The sequence below is a fragment of the Ursus americanus genome, chromosome 20 (genome assembly GCF_024610735.1).
Source record: "Ursus americanus isolate L20-20 chromosome 20, mUrsAme1.1.p, whole genome shotgun sequence".
Classification (NCBI taxonomy): Eukaryota; Metazoa; Chordata; class Mammalia; order Carnivora; family Ursidae; genus Ursus; species Ursus americanus.
This window is the reverse complement of record NC_142146.1, coordinates 13,172,697-13,190,420: the sequence shown is the minus strand read 5'-3', so window position 1 is coordinate 13,190,420 and position 17,724 is coordinate 13,172,697. Positions and strand designations below refer to the sequence as shown.

Here is a 17,724-nt window from a genome sequence, read left to right as displayed (position 1 = left end):
TCACCACAATTCTACATAAAAAAACTACAGAAAAAGTTGCAGGTTTAAAAATGCATACAAATGGTAATTCATTCTCATTTTCCGATATTGGAATAAAGAGGAACAAGCACTATGTTTCCCACTTCATCAGGTTGACAGATGACAAAACTGGTTGACATTCAGATGAGATAAGACCACGAAACAGGGAAGGGATCAAAACACAAATCTCCCATGCTTCTGCTTTCATCGTCTTTTGGTAAGCTTGCAAATATGCCAGCTTTACCTAGTTTAATGGACACCTGCTCACAGACACCAACAAATTCAGTCAGCCTCATCGCACTGAGTAGCCTAAGAATCATTTTTACCGTACCCGGAGCATCTTCTAGACTTGTCTCAAACAACCCTTACAGAGTAGGTGCCCCAGCGGCCGCTTTAGAAGACTAGCATTAAGGCAGGCTGGATTCATTAGCCCTATTAACCATTAGAGATACGCTACATGCAGCCAGGAAGTATATACTTCAGGCCCCAGAGCCTTTTTTTTAAATAGACTAAAGGAATTTTTGTTAACTTCTTCATGTAATTTCCAATATATAGAAAAGTTACAAGAGTAGTACAGAGAATTATTTATCACTAAAGAACTATTAACCTTTTACTACGGCTGTTTTATCATTTTCTCTATATATACGTGTACACGTTTCTTGAGAGTAAGCTGCCAACATAATGCCCCTTTGCCCCTAAGAACTTCCGTGTACCAATACTGAAATCAAATAATTTACAAGGATACAGTACTATTACCTACAGACATCATACACATTTTCCAATTGCCTAATATTATCATTTGTAGGAAAAGAAAATATCAGATCACGACTTCTATTTAATTGGTACAAAATGTACGCTTTGTATGTCATGAAGGGACTTTATAGTTTCGAACTCAAAAACAAAGCAAAAATGAAGACGGAAACAAACAAAACAAAAACACTAAAAATACCAATAAGTGCTCCAATGCTAGAAAGGAAAAGGAAACAAGTGTTGAGATAAACAGAAATTCGGACAATTCCATGATATGAATAACTACAACTTGGCCTCCTCCAAGCAAGGTCACGCTTTGCTCTTGTTCAAAAACACTATCCAGACTTCAACTTGATCTCCTCTTTCTTCAATACGAAGATTTTCTGAAGTATCTTTATGTCTACCCCATAAAAATGGCCTATCTTCTTATTCAAGCGTGAGGAAACACTGTGGAGTTTGGGCCATTATTTCACACTATTTTCCTGAGTTTCAGCGGACTCCGAAGGAATCGTGAAAATGGATGTTTGACAGAAAAACTTCAGTTACAGGAAACCCTGAATTTACGAAGTGACTCCAGGAGGGTTAAAACACACTTTAGGCCAACATAGCAACGGCAGACTTCTCATAAAGAAGCGAACGCCAGCCAGGCTAATAGAAATTACCACGAAGAATTTTGCTAGTCCAAAGAGCGACATAAATGTGAACTGCTATATAATAAATGTGCAACAGGGCTCTCTCCACAGTGCTTACGAGCACAAACTGGCTTTTGCCCTGTTCAACTTTTTGGGGACCGAGCCACGGAATGAGTCAGCTGGAACATGCACTCAGAAAAGTTCTGCGCTCTGTGGTTAGCCAAGGGGGTCGGGAGGCCCATTTTTAAGGTATTAGTAATAGGGTGGGACCCAGATACCCAGGAATCTGAAAAGCAAAGTGTGTTCAAAACATGTGACCCCTTTCGGCCAAAGTCCGCATTCCGACCTTAATGAACTGGGAGGCTTCTGTGTAAATCAAGATTCATGTGCCGGGTGTTACACAAAGTCAAAGGGCCGAGGAGCCCCCTCCACCAGCCCTAAAAGCCCAGGTGAAGAAAGGACAGGACGAGCCAACGAAGTCATTACTAAGGAGAAATGTGAAGGCAGTGATGCTTTCTGACCAGGAAAAAGACCACCAGACATCAACCAGTCCCAGAAAGGCATTCTGCCCGCGGGAGGGAAATGAAACCACTAATTAAAACACGAGGCCCCTTCTTCGGGAAGGCCACAGCAGGAGAGCAAGGGTGAGGGATAAGACAGAATAATGATTATCTCGCAGTGAAATGAGCCGGTATAGGTCTACCCTGAGGCAAAGCCCTCCATGATCTCATCGATGAAATGAGGGCGCTGAAGATCTCCAAGTTCCTTTCAGAGATGTGGAAAGAAAATACACTTTGGAGTCAGACACACTGTGGCTCCACGACTTAGTGGCTGTACAACTTACGTCATTATATGCCTCAGTCTTCATCTGGAGAATAGAGATTCTACCTGCATCAGTTAGGCTTAGCTCTGGCTGTGAATCGTGGCTTTTAAAAAATGGTTATTCTCCCTATTGTGGAAAATTCCAGAGGTTGGCGGCCCAAGGTTTGTGAGGTGGCTCTGATCAACAGAATCGTCAGAGGCCAAGTCTCTTCTGTCTTGATGGCTTTCATCTCAGTCACCTCACGCCTCAAGATGGTTGCCAGAATTCCAACCACCATGTCTATATTCCAGTTGCAGCCATAGGTCTACCTTCCAAGAGCAAAGGAAAAAGAAAGAAGGGTACAAAGATGGTTCCAGAAGACTACTTTGTGAGAACTCTGCTTATGTCTAGAATATAATCACATGGCCATCCCTAGCTGTGAGGGAAATGAAGGGTGCAAATATGTATCTAGCTAGAACCTGGGGTTCCGTGACTATAGAAGGAGAGCATGGACGGATCTGCAATACCCCATCTCATTTGAAGGATTCAACTGCATAACAGATGTAAAATCTGATGCTTCCTGCACCCACAAATGTATTCCTTCCCTTTCTAGTAACACTGACAGCTTCTGACCTGTGGTCTTGGCCACGAAAGAGGTCCTTCACACAGAGGCTTCTACAGCCTCGCCTCTGGCCCCATCCCACCTACAACTCGCACTGCAGCCACACAATCCTATCTCCTCCTTCCTGCTTCCAAACCTTTGTTCTCACAAAGCCATCCCCCACGGAAGCCTTCCCCTGGCTCCTGTCTGCGTGATGAACCCCTCTCCTCGACATCCTAGGTCTTGCTCACCTGCCGCCCCCCCCACCACGCTCCCATCCATCCCAGGTGGAGCTGATGTTCTCACTGCCAGGTGTTTCCCTTATGGGAGACTGACCACCCATATGGTAACAGCAGCTGGCATCTAATGAGTGCCAGTCGCTGTCCTAATCCTTTCACACGTAGCTTCTCAGTCGATCGCAACGATGCTAGGGCACAGACACTATATCCCCCCCATTTCACAGATAAAGAAACAGAGGCACGGAGAGGTCGTTACAGCCTGTGCAAATCCAAGCAGGTAGTAAAGAGCTGAGGCAGGATTCAAAGCCCCAGGCTTTCAGACCACAGAATCCGTATTTACCACTCTAGGCTGCCTCCACCACTTGCTTAAGGGATCTGGGTGTCATTTCAGAGCAGGGATGGTCAAACTCCAGCCCACAGGCTAACCCCAGCCCACCACCTGTTTTTGTAAATAAAGTTTTGTTGGAACACAGACGCACCCACGTGTTTACCATGGCAGCGTTGCACAGTTGCCATGGAGACCAGACAGCCCAGGAAGCCTGAAATATTAACTACCTGGCCCTCTAAGGAAGAGTTCGCCCACCCCCTTTTTAGGCTGTCAGCTCCTCAAGATACGGCCTGTGCTTCTTATTCCTGCGTCCTCAGCGTCTCGCCTGGCATTTGGCATACCCACAAAAGGTGCCCCACAAATAGGTAGGGTAGGAACATTCCAGCAGACCTAATTACAAGCAAAGAGGAGTGTATCTGGGGGCTGCCTGCCTACTCAGGACTTGGAAAGTTTCCCAATTCTGTCCAGATTCTACTTCACAACCAAAAGGCCAGGGAAAACTGCGGCAGTGGTTTTCGTTGTGCGGTTAGCAGCCCACCATGCCTCGGACGGGCTGACCACGGCAGACCGACTGACGGTCACTCGTCTCCATCACCAAACCCATTCGACTCCCCTGAACAAGTGGCTCAGGCGGAACCCCAGGTCTACCCGCACGTGGGGGAACGTGAATCCTACCGCTTCCTCGGGGGTCCCGTCCCACACCCCTCCTCTGCTCAGAGGTCACTGATCACATACCTGGCTTTGCAGATAAACACTTAACATGTGCTGGAAAAGCGTCGTTAAAAACTGATGTTGGTTGCCTTTCAACTTGTTATATTTTCGTCAAAATATTTATAGAAAGAGACCTAACCACATAAAAACATAAATAGCCCTCCAAAAACTACAGCAAAAACATGAAAAAGTTATTCATGGCTCAAATGCCTTCTGTGACCTTCAAAGAATAGGCCTGCCACAGCACTGTGTTATAATGTTTCCTAATTTTATCATAATTATTGATGTCATTGCACGAGGCACAAATAAAGCACTCTCTTTCTGGGCTGTGACCAGATTCGATCCAGTCTGGGTTATCAAAAAGCACATTCTGGATGGTTTTCTTTTTAATTCTGTCTTGGCCGGGCCCCAAATCCCATCAGGCAGGAGCCAGGCAGAGCAGCAGAAAGCCTCCCACATTTCCGGCACAATCATTTCAAACCTCCTTTCGGGACACAAAGGCTACATCTCTTCTTTTTCCCAGGGTTTTCAAACAACTGTCCACTAGAGCAGACTCTGAGGAACCCCAGGCTCAGCAGCAAAGGGAGACAGTTATCCACGAGGCAAATCAAATAATTGGTCACCTAGGTTCCCGTGCAGAGGAGAAAAGGCTTAGAAATACCTGCCTATTTGCTAAGGTGGGGTCTAAAACAACCACCAACTTGTCCCCTCGGTTCCACAAAGTTACCCATTGGTCTAAAAGGTAAGACTCCCAGGAGACAGACTTCTGCTGAGCACAGACTGCGTTACACCTGCCGCCCGTAGCAGCCCCACAAAGACACGACAAGGTTACTCTCATTGTAGAGATGAGCAAACCAGGGCCCGAAGAGTTAAGTGACTTGCCCAAGGTCACCTCGCAAAGAAGAGGCTAAGCTGGCATGGCAAGGAGGTCTAACCACTTCATCACCCTGTGCTCCTACAGACTGCCCCCTCGGAAGTCGGCCGGGATGGGGAGCAACCCGCTCACTCATACTGTGCTGGTGGAGTGGGAAATGGTTCAGCCACTCTGGAAAACACTTTGGGAGTCTCTCCATGTTCCTATCCTGTGACCCTGCAATTCCCATCCCTAGGAAATTGACCCAAGAGAAATAAAAGCATGTGCCCACACGAAGACTTATACACAAACAGCAGTTTTATTGATAATAGCGAAAAACTGAAAACAACCCAAATGTCCACCTACGAGTGAATGGATAAACTGCGGCATAAACACCTAACACACGCTGGAATGTGCTACACATTCCACAGAACGTAATTACTCAACAATGACAACAACCAAACCATAATCTACTGATGGATGCAGCAACATGGATAAATCTCAGAACATCAGGCTGACCGAAATAAACCAGACTGAAAAGGATATCCTATATGGGTCCATCCACATGAAACCCAAGAACAGAACCCAAAATTCATGGTGATAAAAATCAGAAACAGATTGCAGGGCAAGGAGAACTGACTGGCAAGGAGCACAAGGAAATGGGGGGGGGGGTGTTGGATCAGAGAATGTTCTGTCCTTTCTGAAGCAGCGGTTACATGGTGCAGACAATTGTCAAAATTCATCAGACAGAACACCTGAGACCTGTGCATTTTATTGTATTTAATTATACCTTTAAAAAAAAAAGTCCTCAGGCTAATGAGTCACTCAGATGACAAAATGGAAAACACGGATTATTACATGTATCCTTACTTCCAAAGTGATTGCTCAATGGTATTTACAGAAAGCCCGAAGAAAGTCTGATTTGCCCATGAAAGCAAACTAGGTTTGCTCCCTGGCATTAGAAAGAATTTCCCTCACAACAATGCCTACCTTGCATTTGCCCAAGGGGTCTGTCTCGTAGACAGAGATGGATGAATCCAGCAACCCTTCCTGACCAGCCCACTTAGAGCCTTGACAGCAACCCTTTCAGGACAGAGAAGGCTGTCACCATGGCAACCGGTGCAGGGTGGGGAAGGGAGACAGAGAGCTTTAGAACCGAGACTCTGTGGAGGCTGTGAGTGCCATACCCTACCCCACGGTGTCCGCGTCCTCATCCCCGGAACCTGCGAACGTTACCCGACAGCGCTTAGGGCACCTATGATTCAACCAAGGATTTTAAGATGGGGAGAGGATCCTGGATGGTCAGGGTGAGCCCTGAAGGCAATCACAGGAGTCCTTCTAAGGGCAAGGAAGAGGGAGACTTGACACACACAGAGGAGAGGGCAACACGAAGAAAGAGGCAGAAGCTGGAGTGAGGCCTTACGAGCCAAGGAAAGCCGGCAGCCACCAGAAGCTGGAGGAAGCAAGAAAGTCATTTTCCCTTAGCGTATCCAGTGAAGGCGTGGGCCTGCCAAGACCTTGATTTTGGCCCAGTGGAACTAACTTCAGACCTCTGGCCTCCAGAACAGTGAGAAAGTAAACGTCTATTGGTGGGAGCCTCCATGTTTGTTGTCATGTTACAACAGCCGTGCGAAACTAATTGAGACTGGGAGCCATAAATCCAGTATTGTTTTTGCCAGCTGTCCACATCCCTCCAATATCAATTCAAACTTCCAAGAAATATTCAAATTAATAAAAGGTTTTTTTTTTTTCTTGAAAGAAAACGTCAGAGAACAGCCTCATGAATGTGGGGTAGGCAAAGATTTCCTAAACAGGACTCAAAAAGAATTAATCATAAAAGGAAAAAAAATTTATTTTTTTTAAGATTTTATTTATTTATTTGAGAGAGAGAGAGACTGTGTGCACAAGTGAGGGGGAAGGGGCAAAGAGAGAGGGAGAGGCAGACTCCCTGCTGAGCAGGGAGCCTGAAGCGGGTCTCGATCCCAGGACCCTGACATCACGCAGGACTCAAGCCGGAGGCAGACGCTTCACTGACTGAGCCACCCAGGCGCCCCAGGAAAAAAAATTTTAAATGTGACCATATTAAAATTTAAAATGTGTATTTATCAAGACACTGGTTAAAGAGATGACTTGGCAAACCACAAGCGAAGATATCTGCTCTCTCTATGTATGCAGTGCCCGTGTGCATGTGCACATATTCCCATCAACAAACTCGTATCCACAATATATAAAGAACTTGCCCAAGTCAATATGAAAAAGGCAAATACCCCAGTATACAAATGATCAAGGGCTTAAACAGCACCTAACATAATGTGAAACCCAAATGGCCAGCCGGCAAACAAAAAGACGCTAAACTTCATTAGTCATCAAGGAATTAAAACCATAATCAGGTGTCACCGTACACCTATCAGACCAGCTGCAACAAGAACAGACACCATCCAGTGTAGATGAGGCTGTGGAGCCCCTAGAACCGTCACGCACGTCTGGGGGGAATATTAACAGACACTACCACTTGGTAAAACTCTCTGGCGGCCTCTAATTAGCTGGCCATTTGCCAACACCGTCACCCAAGATCTCACTCCTAGGTATACACCTAGAGACATGCATACCTATGTTCTCCAAAACACGTGGCAGCGTTTTCCTGAGGACCGAAACCTGGGAAGAGCTCCAATGCCAATCTGTGATGAATGTCAGTGAGTTTCCTATATCCACACAGGGGAATTCCAAACAGCAGGCGACACAGACTAGTTATACACAGCGACGTGGATGGGGCTCGCAAACATAATGACAAGAGCTAGACGCCCGGCACAGAAGATCACACACTTTACGATATGAAATTCAAAAAGAGACCTAGCTCGTGCAAGGGGCTGAAAGTCAACAGCGGAAGCCCTGCGAGGGGAAATGACTGTAAAGGGTGGGGGAGGGGGCTGGCTGCTGGTTCTGGATCTGAGTGTGTTCCATTGATTAAAGTTCATGGAACTATGTACACTTACGAGTTGTGTACTTTTCTGAACGTATGTTCGACTTCAAATTTACTCTCAAAAACTAGTTATTCAGAGATATGTGAAAAGCTTTTTTTTTTTCTCTCTCTATAACTTTCGGACAGCAGAAATGGATGCAAGTTCACCTCAGGAAAAAAAAATAATGGAAAAAAGAAAAGAGGAGAAATAATATCACCCACCATCCCACCAACAAAGGAAAACCATGGTAACCAATGGTATGCTCAAATACGCATACGTTTTGCAAAGGGAGGGGAAGAGCACATCCCGCAGGGACTGGTTAACTCAGGCAGGTGCTCAATAAATATTGTGAACCATAAGTGAATAAATCATATTATATGCTGTTTTGTAACCTAGGCAACCACCCCTTTATTATCACTGTCCGTGAAGTAATCCAGTGTCCCTAAAGGATTTGAGTATGCAGACTCACAACAGTCTGGCAAGCCAGACAGCAAGATGTGTGAATACTTTCGAAGTACACGTGGGCAAGAACATAAAACCCAGAGCCGTGATTGTCAACCCTGGTATCCCCAACTGCCTCTAAAATTTGCAGAGTACTCAAAAAGCATTCATTTTAATTCAGTGTGGTTTTTAAAAGTTAACATATGCCCTCTTCCCGACTTTTCTAAAGGAGCCAAGTAGCCCCAAAACCCTGGAAAATCATGACCAGAGGCTAAACACTGCATTCTCAAAGCACGTCAGTGATGCAGAGGAGGCCCTGGGTATCCGGCCACTAAAGGCCCACATTAGGTGGGCAGTGCTGGGCCCTTAGTGAGGGTGGGCATGTCACAAGATAAGTCAGACTTGCTGACCCGGAAGACAAAGACTGAGGTTGGCAGAGAGCAGGGCAAATGACAGACCTAGGAACTCAGTGACAAGGCTACAAAAGGAGGCCGAGAACCAAGAATTACAGTCATAGTAGCTGACACTGGCCAAAACACAAGTAAACCCTGGTGTAACTTCTTCTCCGTCATTCATTCAGTCTCTTAGTTATTCGATAGTATCTTCTGAACCCTTATTATTTGCCAGACTCCGTCCTAGACACTGGGGATATAGCAGTGAATAAGACAGACAAATTACTCTCTGACCTCAGGGAGCTTACATCTCGTGCAGAGACCAGAGTAAATACGGAGCGTGTCAGATGGTGGTGGTTATGGGGGAAAATAGAGCAGGGAAGGGAGACAGGGATCTGAGGCTGGAGGAGGGGAGTAAGTCACTGGCCGCGTAGATGCAAATGTTTGCTGGGTTCCAAGTTTTAAAATGATCCCTTCAAAACCAAATCCTCCTATCCTCGCCAAAGAACTCTGGGATAATTATGTTAATGGAGTCCCAGGTAACCACAGCATTCAGAAAATAAACCAAGCACTTTATGGACCAGAAAGGATCCATTTAAGAGGGACAAACTGAAGATCCAATAATAGCCTTCAGTTCTCCAGATCTTGCTATGCTCTGTTCTCAGCCACTTATAGCCCGGTGTCCTCCTGTAATCTTCACACTGAACTAATGAGAAGGGTCACATCTTTTCTCCATTTAACAGATGAGAAAACGGAAGCCCAGAGCAATTAAGGAACTGGCCCAAGGTGACGCGTGTACTAAATATTGATGTCGGGGTTTGGCCCCGAGTCCACACTCCTCTTATGTTAAATAAATGTCCACTCCTGGCCTGAGGTGTACTTTTGCTGATGCTTATCTTACTTATTCTCTTCAAGATGTGTCTTTTCATTTTTTTTTTAAGATTTGTTTATGTATTTTAGAGAGAGAGTATGCATATAAGCGGGGGAGGGGGAGAGAGCACCTCAGACTCCCTGGTGAGCGTGCAGACGATGTGGGGCTCGATCTCATGACCCTGAGATGATGACCTGAGCCGAAATCAAGAGTCAGATGCTTAACCAACTGAGTCACCCAGGGCACTCCTTGCCTTTTAATACTTTACAAAGTTCTTACAACGCCACCAATCACACACACGCACACACACACACACACGCACACACACACACACACACACACGCACATAATTGGAGGTGGGTTACATATTTGCAATGTCTTCTTTTCTCTAGATAATAAAAACTGAACGGCAGTGAAGACCCTCAAATATTTAAATACCACTTCCTAGATCCAATTAGAAATTATTTTCTCAAACACTTGATGTTATGAGCAATCCCACAATAGTTCCATTTGGGTTGGAGATTAAAATTAGCCTTAGGGGAACGCCTGGGTGGCTCAGTCAGTTAAGCGTCTGCCTTCAGCTCCCGTCATGATCCCGGGGTCCTGGGATCCAGCTGCACATCGGGCTCCTTGGTCAGCAGGGAGCCTGCTTCTTCCTCTGCCTGTGCTCTGTCTCTCTCTCTCTCTCTCTCTGACAAATTTAAAAAATCTTTTAAAAAAAATTAGCCTTAGAGCAAATAAGAGTTCATATAGCCAGTTTTTCACTAGGTATAGATATCTCAAACTGAACATAGCCCGAAGGGAACTCCTGGTTGTCCCTCATTCCTCCCCACAAACATGCCCCCCATGACCCTCATCTCTATAAAGGACACCTCAACGTCCCAAGTCTCTCAGGGCTGCAAACTCAAAAGTTCTCCTTGGCCCCTCTCTTTCTCTCACCTTCTCATCTAACCCACCAGCAACTTCTATCCTCCCCACCCCAGACCTGCACTTCTTCTCCACCTCCCCTGTCCCCCAGGTGCAAGCCCCCAGCATCTCTTGCCTGGACCCCCACAAGGAGCTCCTCATTGGTCTCTCTGCTTCCCAATCTGACTGACCCTTTGAACATCTCATCTCCACATAGTACCCAGAGTGAACGTTTTAAGATTTTATTCATTTCTTAGAGAGAGACCGAGTGCACAAGCAGGGGCAGCGGCAGACAGAGGGAGAGAGAGAAGCAGGGCCCCTGCCAAGTAGGGAGCCTGGTGCGGGGCTCGATCCCAAGACCCTGGAATCACGATCTGAGCCGAAGGCAGACGGTTAACAGACTGAGCCATGCAGGTGCCCCCAGAATGAACTTTTTAAAGCACACATCAGACAGTGTCACCTCTCTGCCTAAAGCCCTTCTGGACCACCAGAACCCAGCCTTAAATTCTCCCCCTGGCCTCCAAGGCACCATGTGATCTGGCAATGGCCTGCCTCTCCTAGCTCTTGGGGTTCACTCGCCCCCTGGTTCACACCATATGAAAACCAAAAGATGAGTGAACAGCTAGTCCTCTAGACGAAAATGTGAATAGCAGTAAAGACACGAGATCCACACAAAATTATTTCCACAAATACTTATTTCTCATCAGTTTTTTAATAGAGTTGACCCTTGAACAACAGGGGTTGCAATTGTGCCGGTCCACGTATACACAGATTTTTTTTAGATAAATACAGCAGTACCCTAAGTGTATTTTCTCTTCCTTATGATTTTCTGAATAACATTTTCTTTTCTCCAGCTTACTTTATTGTAATATAACAGACAAAACGTGTCCATCAACTATTTATGTCAGGGGTAAGGCTTTTGGTTGACAGTAGGCTATTAGTAGTAAAGTTCTGGAGAAGTCGAAAATTATATGAAGATGTATGACTGTGTAGGGGTCGGTACCCCGAACCCCTTAGTTGTTCAACGGGTCGGCTGTATTTTTTTCATCTTCACAGCACCTGCCACTTCCGAGGTTGTCTTGTTCATCTGTTGGGATGCATTTACTCCTCCACACCCTACAGAACTACACCTACTATCACCCCCGAAATAGTCTTCCTTAGCTGTAATGATGAATTATACAGTCTCCTTCATACACATGTTGCCATGCTCTGATGGTTTCACACTCCCTCGGCCAATGAGTGTGAGCCAAGTGTTCTGGATGTACTCTCCTGGCTTGAGGGTGTCCCACAATGGGCAGTCTCCCCTCTCGCGGCCACTCTTTATGTCACCTAGTTAATCTTCTGGCCCGAACTGCCTTCCTCGTGGCGTGGTGGCCGGCCGCGTGTGCTACCAGTGAACCGCAGCCGGATACGATGCTGTTAGGATATATGCTATATAGCAACTCGAGGTCATGCAAGAGGACGTCAGAGTAAAAACTGCTCTCGGGGGAGAGGTACCGCACCCTGGAGCTGGTGAAGGGCGCGCTCAACGGCATGGCGCCTGGAAACGCACGCTAAGGACTTGGTGGCTGGAGATTTGTCACTGACTGCGGGCAACTTAAAAAGTACTGCCGAAAGAATATGCCAGGAGGTCCAAAAGTGAAGGTACTTTGAATCAGGTCATCCCGCTATTTGTACCAAGGCATTCCCCCAGACTAGCGAGTTCTGGACTCCTTCTACTTTTTAATTCTGCATCTCCCCCGCTACTTCATGCCGAGGATGCCTGTGTGTTTTGCACACTGGAACAGCTCCAGCTCTGAGAACAGTGCCTGGCACATAGTAGGTCCTCAATAAATAGTCTCTGAATAAACAAACTCATGAACAAGTGAATATATTGTCTTTCTCCTCTTCTCCTTTCCTTTTCACTGTTCCAGACCTCCCCTTGAGAAGGGAAAGTGTGCCATCACTGAGTCATCATAAATCCTCTCCACACCACTAATGGACCCCCGGCCACAGCTCAGAGAACGGGGATGCGGAGAACAGCGACCTGGACACTGAGACATTAACCATTAGAAAGAGACAATGCTTTTGGAGTCAGTGGTTGACTGAGAAAATAGTGAGTCTACCATGGTTAGGAATAAACACTGGCGCCTATGGGTCACAGTAAACAAACTGAACAAAGATGAGACCTCACCGGCATACGCAGTGCATTTCACCTATGTAGCCTGCAATCACGTAGACAGTATTATTACTATTACTATTATTACTATGATCAATTTTGTCTCTTCTCAATCTGGCATAACCTAAATACCCCAGTGGATTTAAATTTATACAAAAGCATGAGTGACTCCAATTCCTCCTAAATCCACTGCAAAGAACAAATCCTTTAATATGCATTGCAGGTAAAATACCGTCCCCAAGGGAAACAACTGTAATCCACGGTAAAATCTCTGTTGGCCTCATAAACTACTCGTAAAAAAAAAAGAGAGAGAGAGAGACAGCATTAAAAATGACTGGACAACACACAAACCAGATGCTGTCACCAACAAGGCACAATTACCAAGAACTGAAATCAGATTTCGTCATCTCATCTCTCCCTCATCCTACACCCTCTACCTGTTCTTTTTCAGCTTTCAAAAACTGACGGGGGAAAGGAAGAGGCAACAGCGGATACCAGGCCTATTTTGAGAAATAAAAGGATTCAAAAGTTATAGTGTAACTTCCACTGACATAGTAGCAGATCTCTGAGGAAACCCAGGTGACTCAGAAAGTTCTCTGTCTGTAATATCTACACAGAAAGAACTCAGCTTCCATACTTGGGAAGTCATCTTCCTCCTAGTTGAGTTTCATGTAAATAACTGATCAAAGTTTCAGCTGGAAGCAATCTGTACATTTCCAATCCATCTGCAGGGAGAAAGCACCAACTCATCTAGTGTAACCAGCAGAGAGAAGCAAGAGCTCCCTGGGTGTGATTCAAACTTCACAAGCGTCCTTAAAGACCCCAAGTCCTAAGATCCAAGGGCTATTAGGGGCAAGACAAAAGATCTCATCAACAGCCTCTCCAAAAAGCCCCATTCTTCTTGTGTGGGCATTTGTATCTCCCTCCGGCTTACTTTTGAAAAACAAAGTTAAAAAAAAAAAAAACTGTAAATAGCAGTACCACTTCTATTCCATCCAAGTCTTCCTCACTATCCTCTCTATTGTGCCCCACATATTACCACCAATGCAAGTGTGCTGGGAGCCCCTTCCCCGGACAGCCCCATCCTTCCACGTGGCCATAACTAGGTTTCCCAACTGTGAGGGTAAAGTGAGTGAGCAAAGAACTTCAGAAAGCACCTAAAGGGGGGAAAAATAACAACAATTTAAATAGCAAACTGTCCCATTTCCAAAGGGGAGAGGTTGTTTACAACAACAACAACTACTAAACTTCTGTTGCAGAGATTGGAGGTCTCAAGCCACCAACGGGGCAGGAGGTAGCACGCGCTCCAGAAGGCGCTGAGAAGTGGTAGGTTTTGGTGGTGGTGGTGGTGGTGGTAGAAGTGTTTTTAAAACACTGAAGTTGTGAAGGAACTATATTACCGAGAGAATTGTTCTGACGGGACCAGCTGTATTAAAGCTTTTCCATCCAGGCACAAAGCACGCCCCCTCTGCCTCCCTTTCTCAGCCATTCTTCAGGAGTGCGGGAGACCGCTAGCAGGCAGAGGGCCCTGGGACCAGCGCGCTCCTCCTGCCACTCCAGTCCCCGCAGGTGCCGGTACAGAAGAAAACCGGGGCTCTCGCCCCCCTCCCCGCCACTGCGGTGCGGTGCTGGGGTGGGGTCACGGCGCGCCCCATCCCGGACACCGCACCTGGAGAGGAGCCGGGTCGCAGGCAGGGCCCCCGCGGAGGCAGCACCCGCTCGGCCGGTGGCACCGTCGCGCACGCACACACACAGACACCGAGAGCGGCGCGCGGGGAGGGGCGCGCGGTGGCGCGGGCGGCGGGCGCGTTACCTGTTCTGCCAGCCCTGGAGGAGGTTGGTGTATTTGCTGAGCACGCCCTCGAGCGCCGGCTCCCTCCTGCGGCCGCCTCCTCCGGACGGACTAGCGGCCACCGAGCCCGGGCTGCTGCGGCTGCCCCCGCCGCCGAGCCCGGCTACCGCCGACCGGCTGGAGACCCCCCGGCCGGCCAGGGAGCAGGAGGGCGAGGAGCCCGCCGAGGTGGCGCGGCTGCTGCTGCGGCTGCTGCTGTTGCTGCCCCCGCCGCCGTCTGCGCCTTGGGCCGCCCTCTCCATGGTCCGTGCGCGCCGGGAACGCGGGTGCCCGCCGCGGTAGCGGCCCCGGCGCTGGAGCTCCCGGCGCGGCGGCGGCGGCGGCGGCCGCGGCGGCTGCTGCTACAGCTCCCGGCGCCCGGGCCGCGCGTGGCTGCTCCAAATCCCCGGGAAATGCCTGACTCATACAGGAGGAAGAGGAGGAGGCGAAGGAGAGCTGGGAAGGAAGCCAACGGGGCTGGATGCAGCTGCGGCGCCCCTCCTCCTGCCGCGGCCCCGGCCCCGGCCCCTCCCTCCGCACTAGTTTCCTCGGCAAGTTCGGAGCGGGTGGCCGGTTCGGCGAGCCCTCCTCGGGTTCCTCTTCCTCTTCTCTCGAGTCCCAGCGGCCGCCCAGGCCCGGGGGCGGGGGGCGCTGCGGGGCGGCCCGCCGCAGGGTGGGCACGCCCTGTCACCCTCGCGTTCCTTCTGCCGCCCCCTCTCGGCTCCGGAGGGGCGAGAGGGAATCTCCGCGCGCTGCTCCCCTCCCCCAGCCCACCTCGGGACCTGGGGGGAGGGGCGGCCCCACCCACCGGGGCCGCCCGGATATGGAGCCGCCCGGCCTGCCACAGGCACACGCGCACAGTCCCTCTCCCTGCCTTCCGCACCGAGCCTGGGCCAGACACACGTACACGGCAACCTGGAAATGAGCCTCACAGGCCGAGCAAAGTAACAGGGCGGCGACGTCCTCCAGGTCCTCCTGCAGGTCGGGGAGGGGAGTGGAGGGAGGGCAGGCGCTGCTCACAGGTAAGCTCGCCCGGGCTTGTTCACGCTGCCGAGTTACGGTACGTGCATCACGGACACCAGGGCCCCGACTGAAGTGGGGCAAGAGAACTCAGGTTCCTGCAAGTGCCTGCTTACATTGACTGCTGTGGGCGCCTCGCTTGCCTCACCCTAATCCTCACACTGGTGGACGCATTAATCTGGCGAGTCAGGTCTGGCGAGCGGTGTTACCATACAGCACCAAGCCCCTGGGAGCCGGGGACCCTAAGACGGGTAAGAGTGCGCTAAAGGTGAAGGAAATCAACAGAGATTTGCGATCACAGTGAAGTATGTAGTCTCTGCTTGTTGGAGCTTCTTCCTTGCACCCCCACCCCAAGATACACTGAGCTGCTGCAGCTAGGTCTCTAAATCTAAAATTGGTGCTCTTTGGTAAAAGTAGATGAGTTGCACTCTCTCCACCCCACTAATAATTTTTGTGAGTATAAATATCCAGTGCAATCTGGAAGTTTCTAAAATTACCTAGAAAAATAGCTTTGAGGAGCTCAGAAACCACAAACACACACACACACACACACACACACACACACACACACGCACACACAAAGGGTGCTAGATTGATAGGTAATCCCTGCCCAAAGGATCTACAAACCCATAAAGCAGATAAATAATTCAACAGTTAAAAAAAATTGCTAAATGGAATAGAGTCCGCTCTCATGGGGGCAATTCCCCAAGCTTGACCCCTTTCTATAGAAGCTTCATTTCCTTCCAGAGAGTTTTCAAAGGTGGTTTACCTCTAGAAATTTTCATGAAGAAACTTCTGGGGCTGATTAGAAGTGGTTGTGTCCTGAATAAATTACAATTCCAGGTGCCTATACAGTGTAAAAAGAGAAAAGATCCCCCAAGGAGATTCGATGATAGAAAAAGACTGACATTGAAGCCAGACCAAGCTGAGTTGGAATCTATGACCTCCATGGAGTTACCTCTTTTAGCCTTAGTTTTCTCATCTGCAAAATGGGACCAAATGGTACTACCGGCTGTGATCAACTATGTGAGACTGTTTATTTGTTCAAAATATTTACCGCCTCTCCCTATGGGAGTATCCTCCCTCCTCATTGACCTCAGGCTTGGCTGTGGGGCTGCTTTGGCCAATGGAATACAAACAGATGTAGTATATACCACTTCCAAGCATAAGCTTTAAGATCCATCATGTGGTTCAACCATCTTTCTGTTTTTCTTCTGCCAGGCAATCAGCATGTCCCAGATAAAGGATCCCCCTCAGTCTGGGTCCTGGAGTGAGAAGACGTGTGGAACTCAGCAAAGCCAAAGCCAGTTAGCGTTGACCATGTTACATGCACAAAATGTTTGTTATAAACCACCTATATATTTTTTTAAGATTTTATTTATTTAGGGGTGCGTGAGTGGCTCAGTCGGTTAAGGGTCTGCCTTCAGCTCAGGTCATGATCCCAGGGTCCTAGGATGGAGTCCCGCATTGGGCTCCTTGCACAGTGGAAAGGCTGCTTCTCTCTCTCTCCCTCTGCCTGCCGCTCTGCCTGCTTCTGTTCTCTCTAAGATTTTATTTATTTATTTGAGAAAGAGCGCAAGAGAGAGAGCAGAGAGCACAAGCGGGGGCGGGGGGAGCAGAGGGAGAGGAAGAAGCAGACTCCCCGCTAAGCAGGGAGCCGGTCTTCAGGCTTGATCCCAGGACCCCAAGACGACGACCTGAGCTGAAGGCAGACACTTAACAGACTAAGCCACCCAGGTGCCCCAAGACTTTTTCTTTTAAGATTTTTTAAAATTTATTGTAGAGAGAGAGAGCGAGGACGTGCACTAGAGTAAGGGGAGGGGCAGAGGGAGAGAGAATCTCAGGAAGACTCCAAGTTGAGCGTGGAGCCCAAGGGGCTCAGTCTCACGACCCTGAGATCATGACCTGAGCTTTCAATCAAGAGTCGGATGTTCAACCCAGGCACCCATCACTGAGATTTTAGATTTTCCCCACAGCACACTTTGCCTAAGCCACCTGATACACGGACCAGTATGCGAGTGTCCGTGAAGTCCTTCACTGATACGAACACTGAGAAGGTGGGCACATACTGAACTATAAATATCAGCCATGATGTGCCAGAATGGCACCACTTTTTACGGGAGACTGCTACCCTAAGTCCCTGTTCAAAGGGGAGAAGTGCCGTCATTTTATTTCCTATCCTCTAACCTCTACCACCACTACTCCCCCCTA

The 17,724-nt window shown here is 48.3% G+C and overlaps 1 protein-coding gene across 4 annotated transcripts in view; it reads right to left on the bottom strand.

Moving 5' to 3' along the window:
* The window catches only part of OSBPL10 (oxysterol binding protein like 10), a 291,431-nt gene extending 276,020 nt beyond the window's left edge, over nucleotides 1-15,411 (bottom strand). The window contains exon 1 of one of the 4 annotated variants that reach the window (XM_087870137.1): nucleotides 14,476-15,411. In XM_087870137.1, the coding sequence (XP_087726263.1) occupies nucleotides 14,476-14,756 (281 nt within the window). In that variant the 5' untranslated portion in view covers nucleotides 14,757-15,411. The remainder of the gene's footprint in view (nucleotides 1-14,475) is intronic. The other 3 variants (XM_087870136.1, XM_087870139.1, XM_087870138.1) reach the window with 3 other exon arrangements.
* Nucleotides 15,412-17,724: the final 2,313 nt, after the last annotated feature.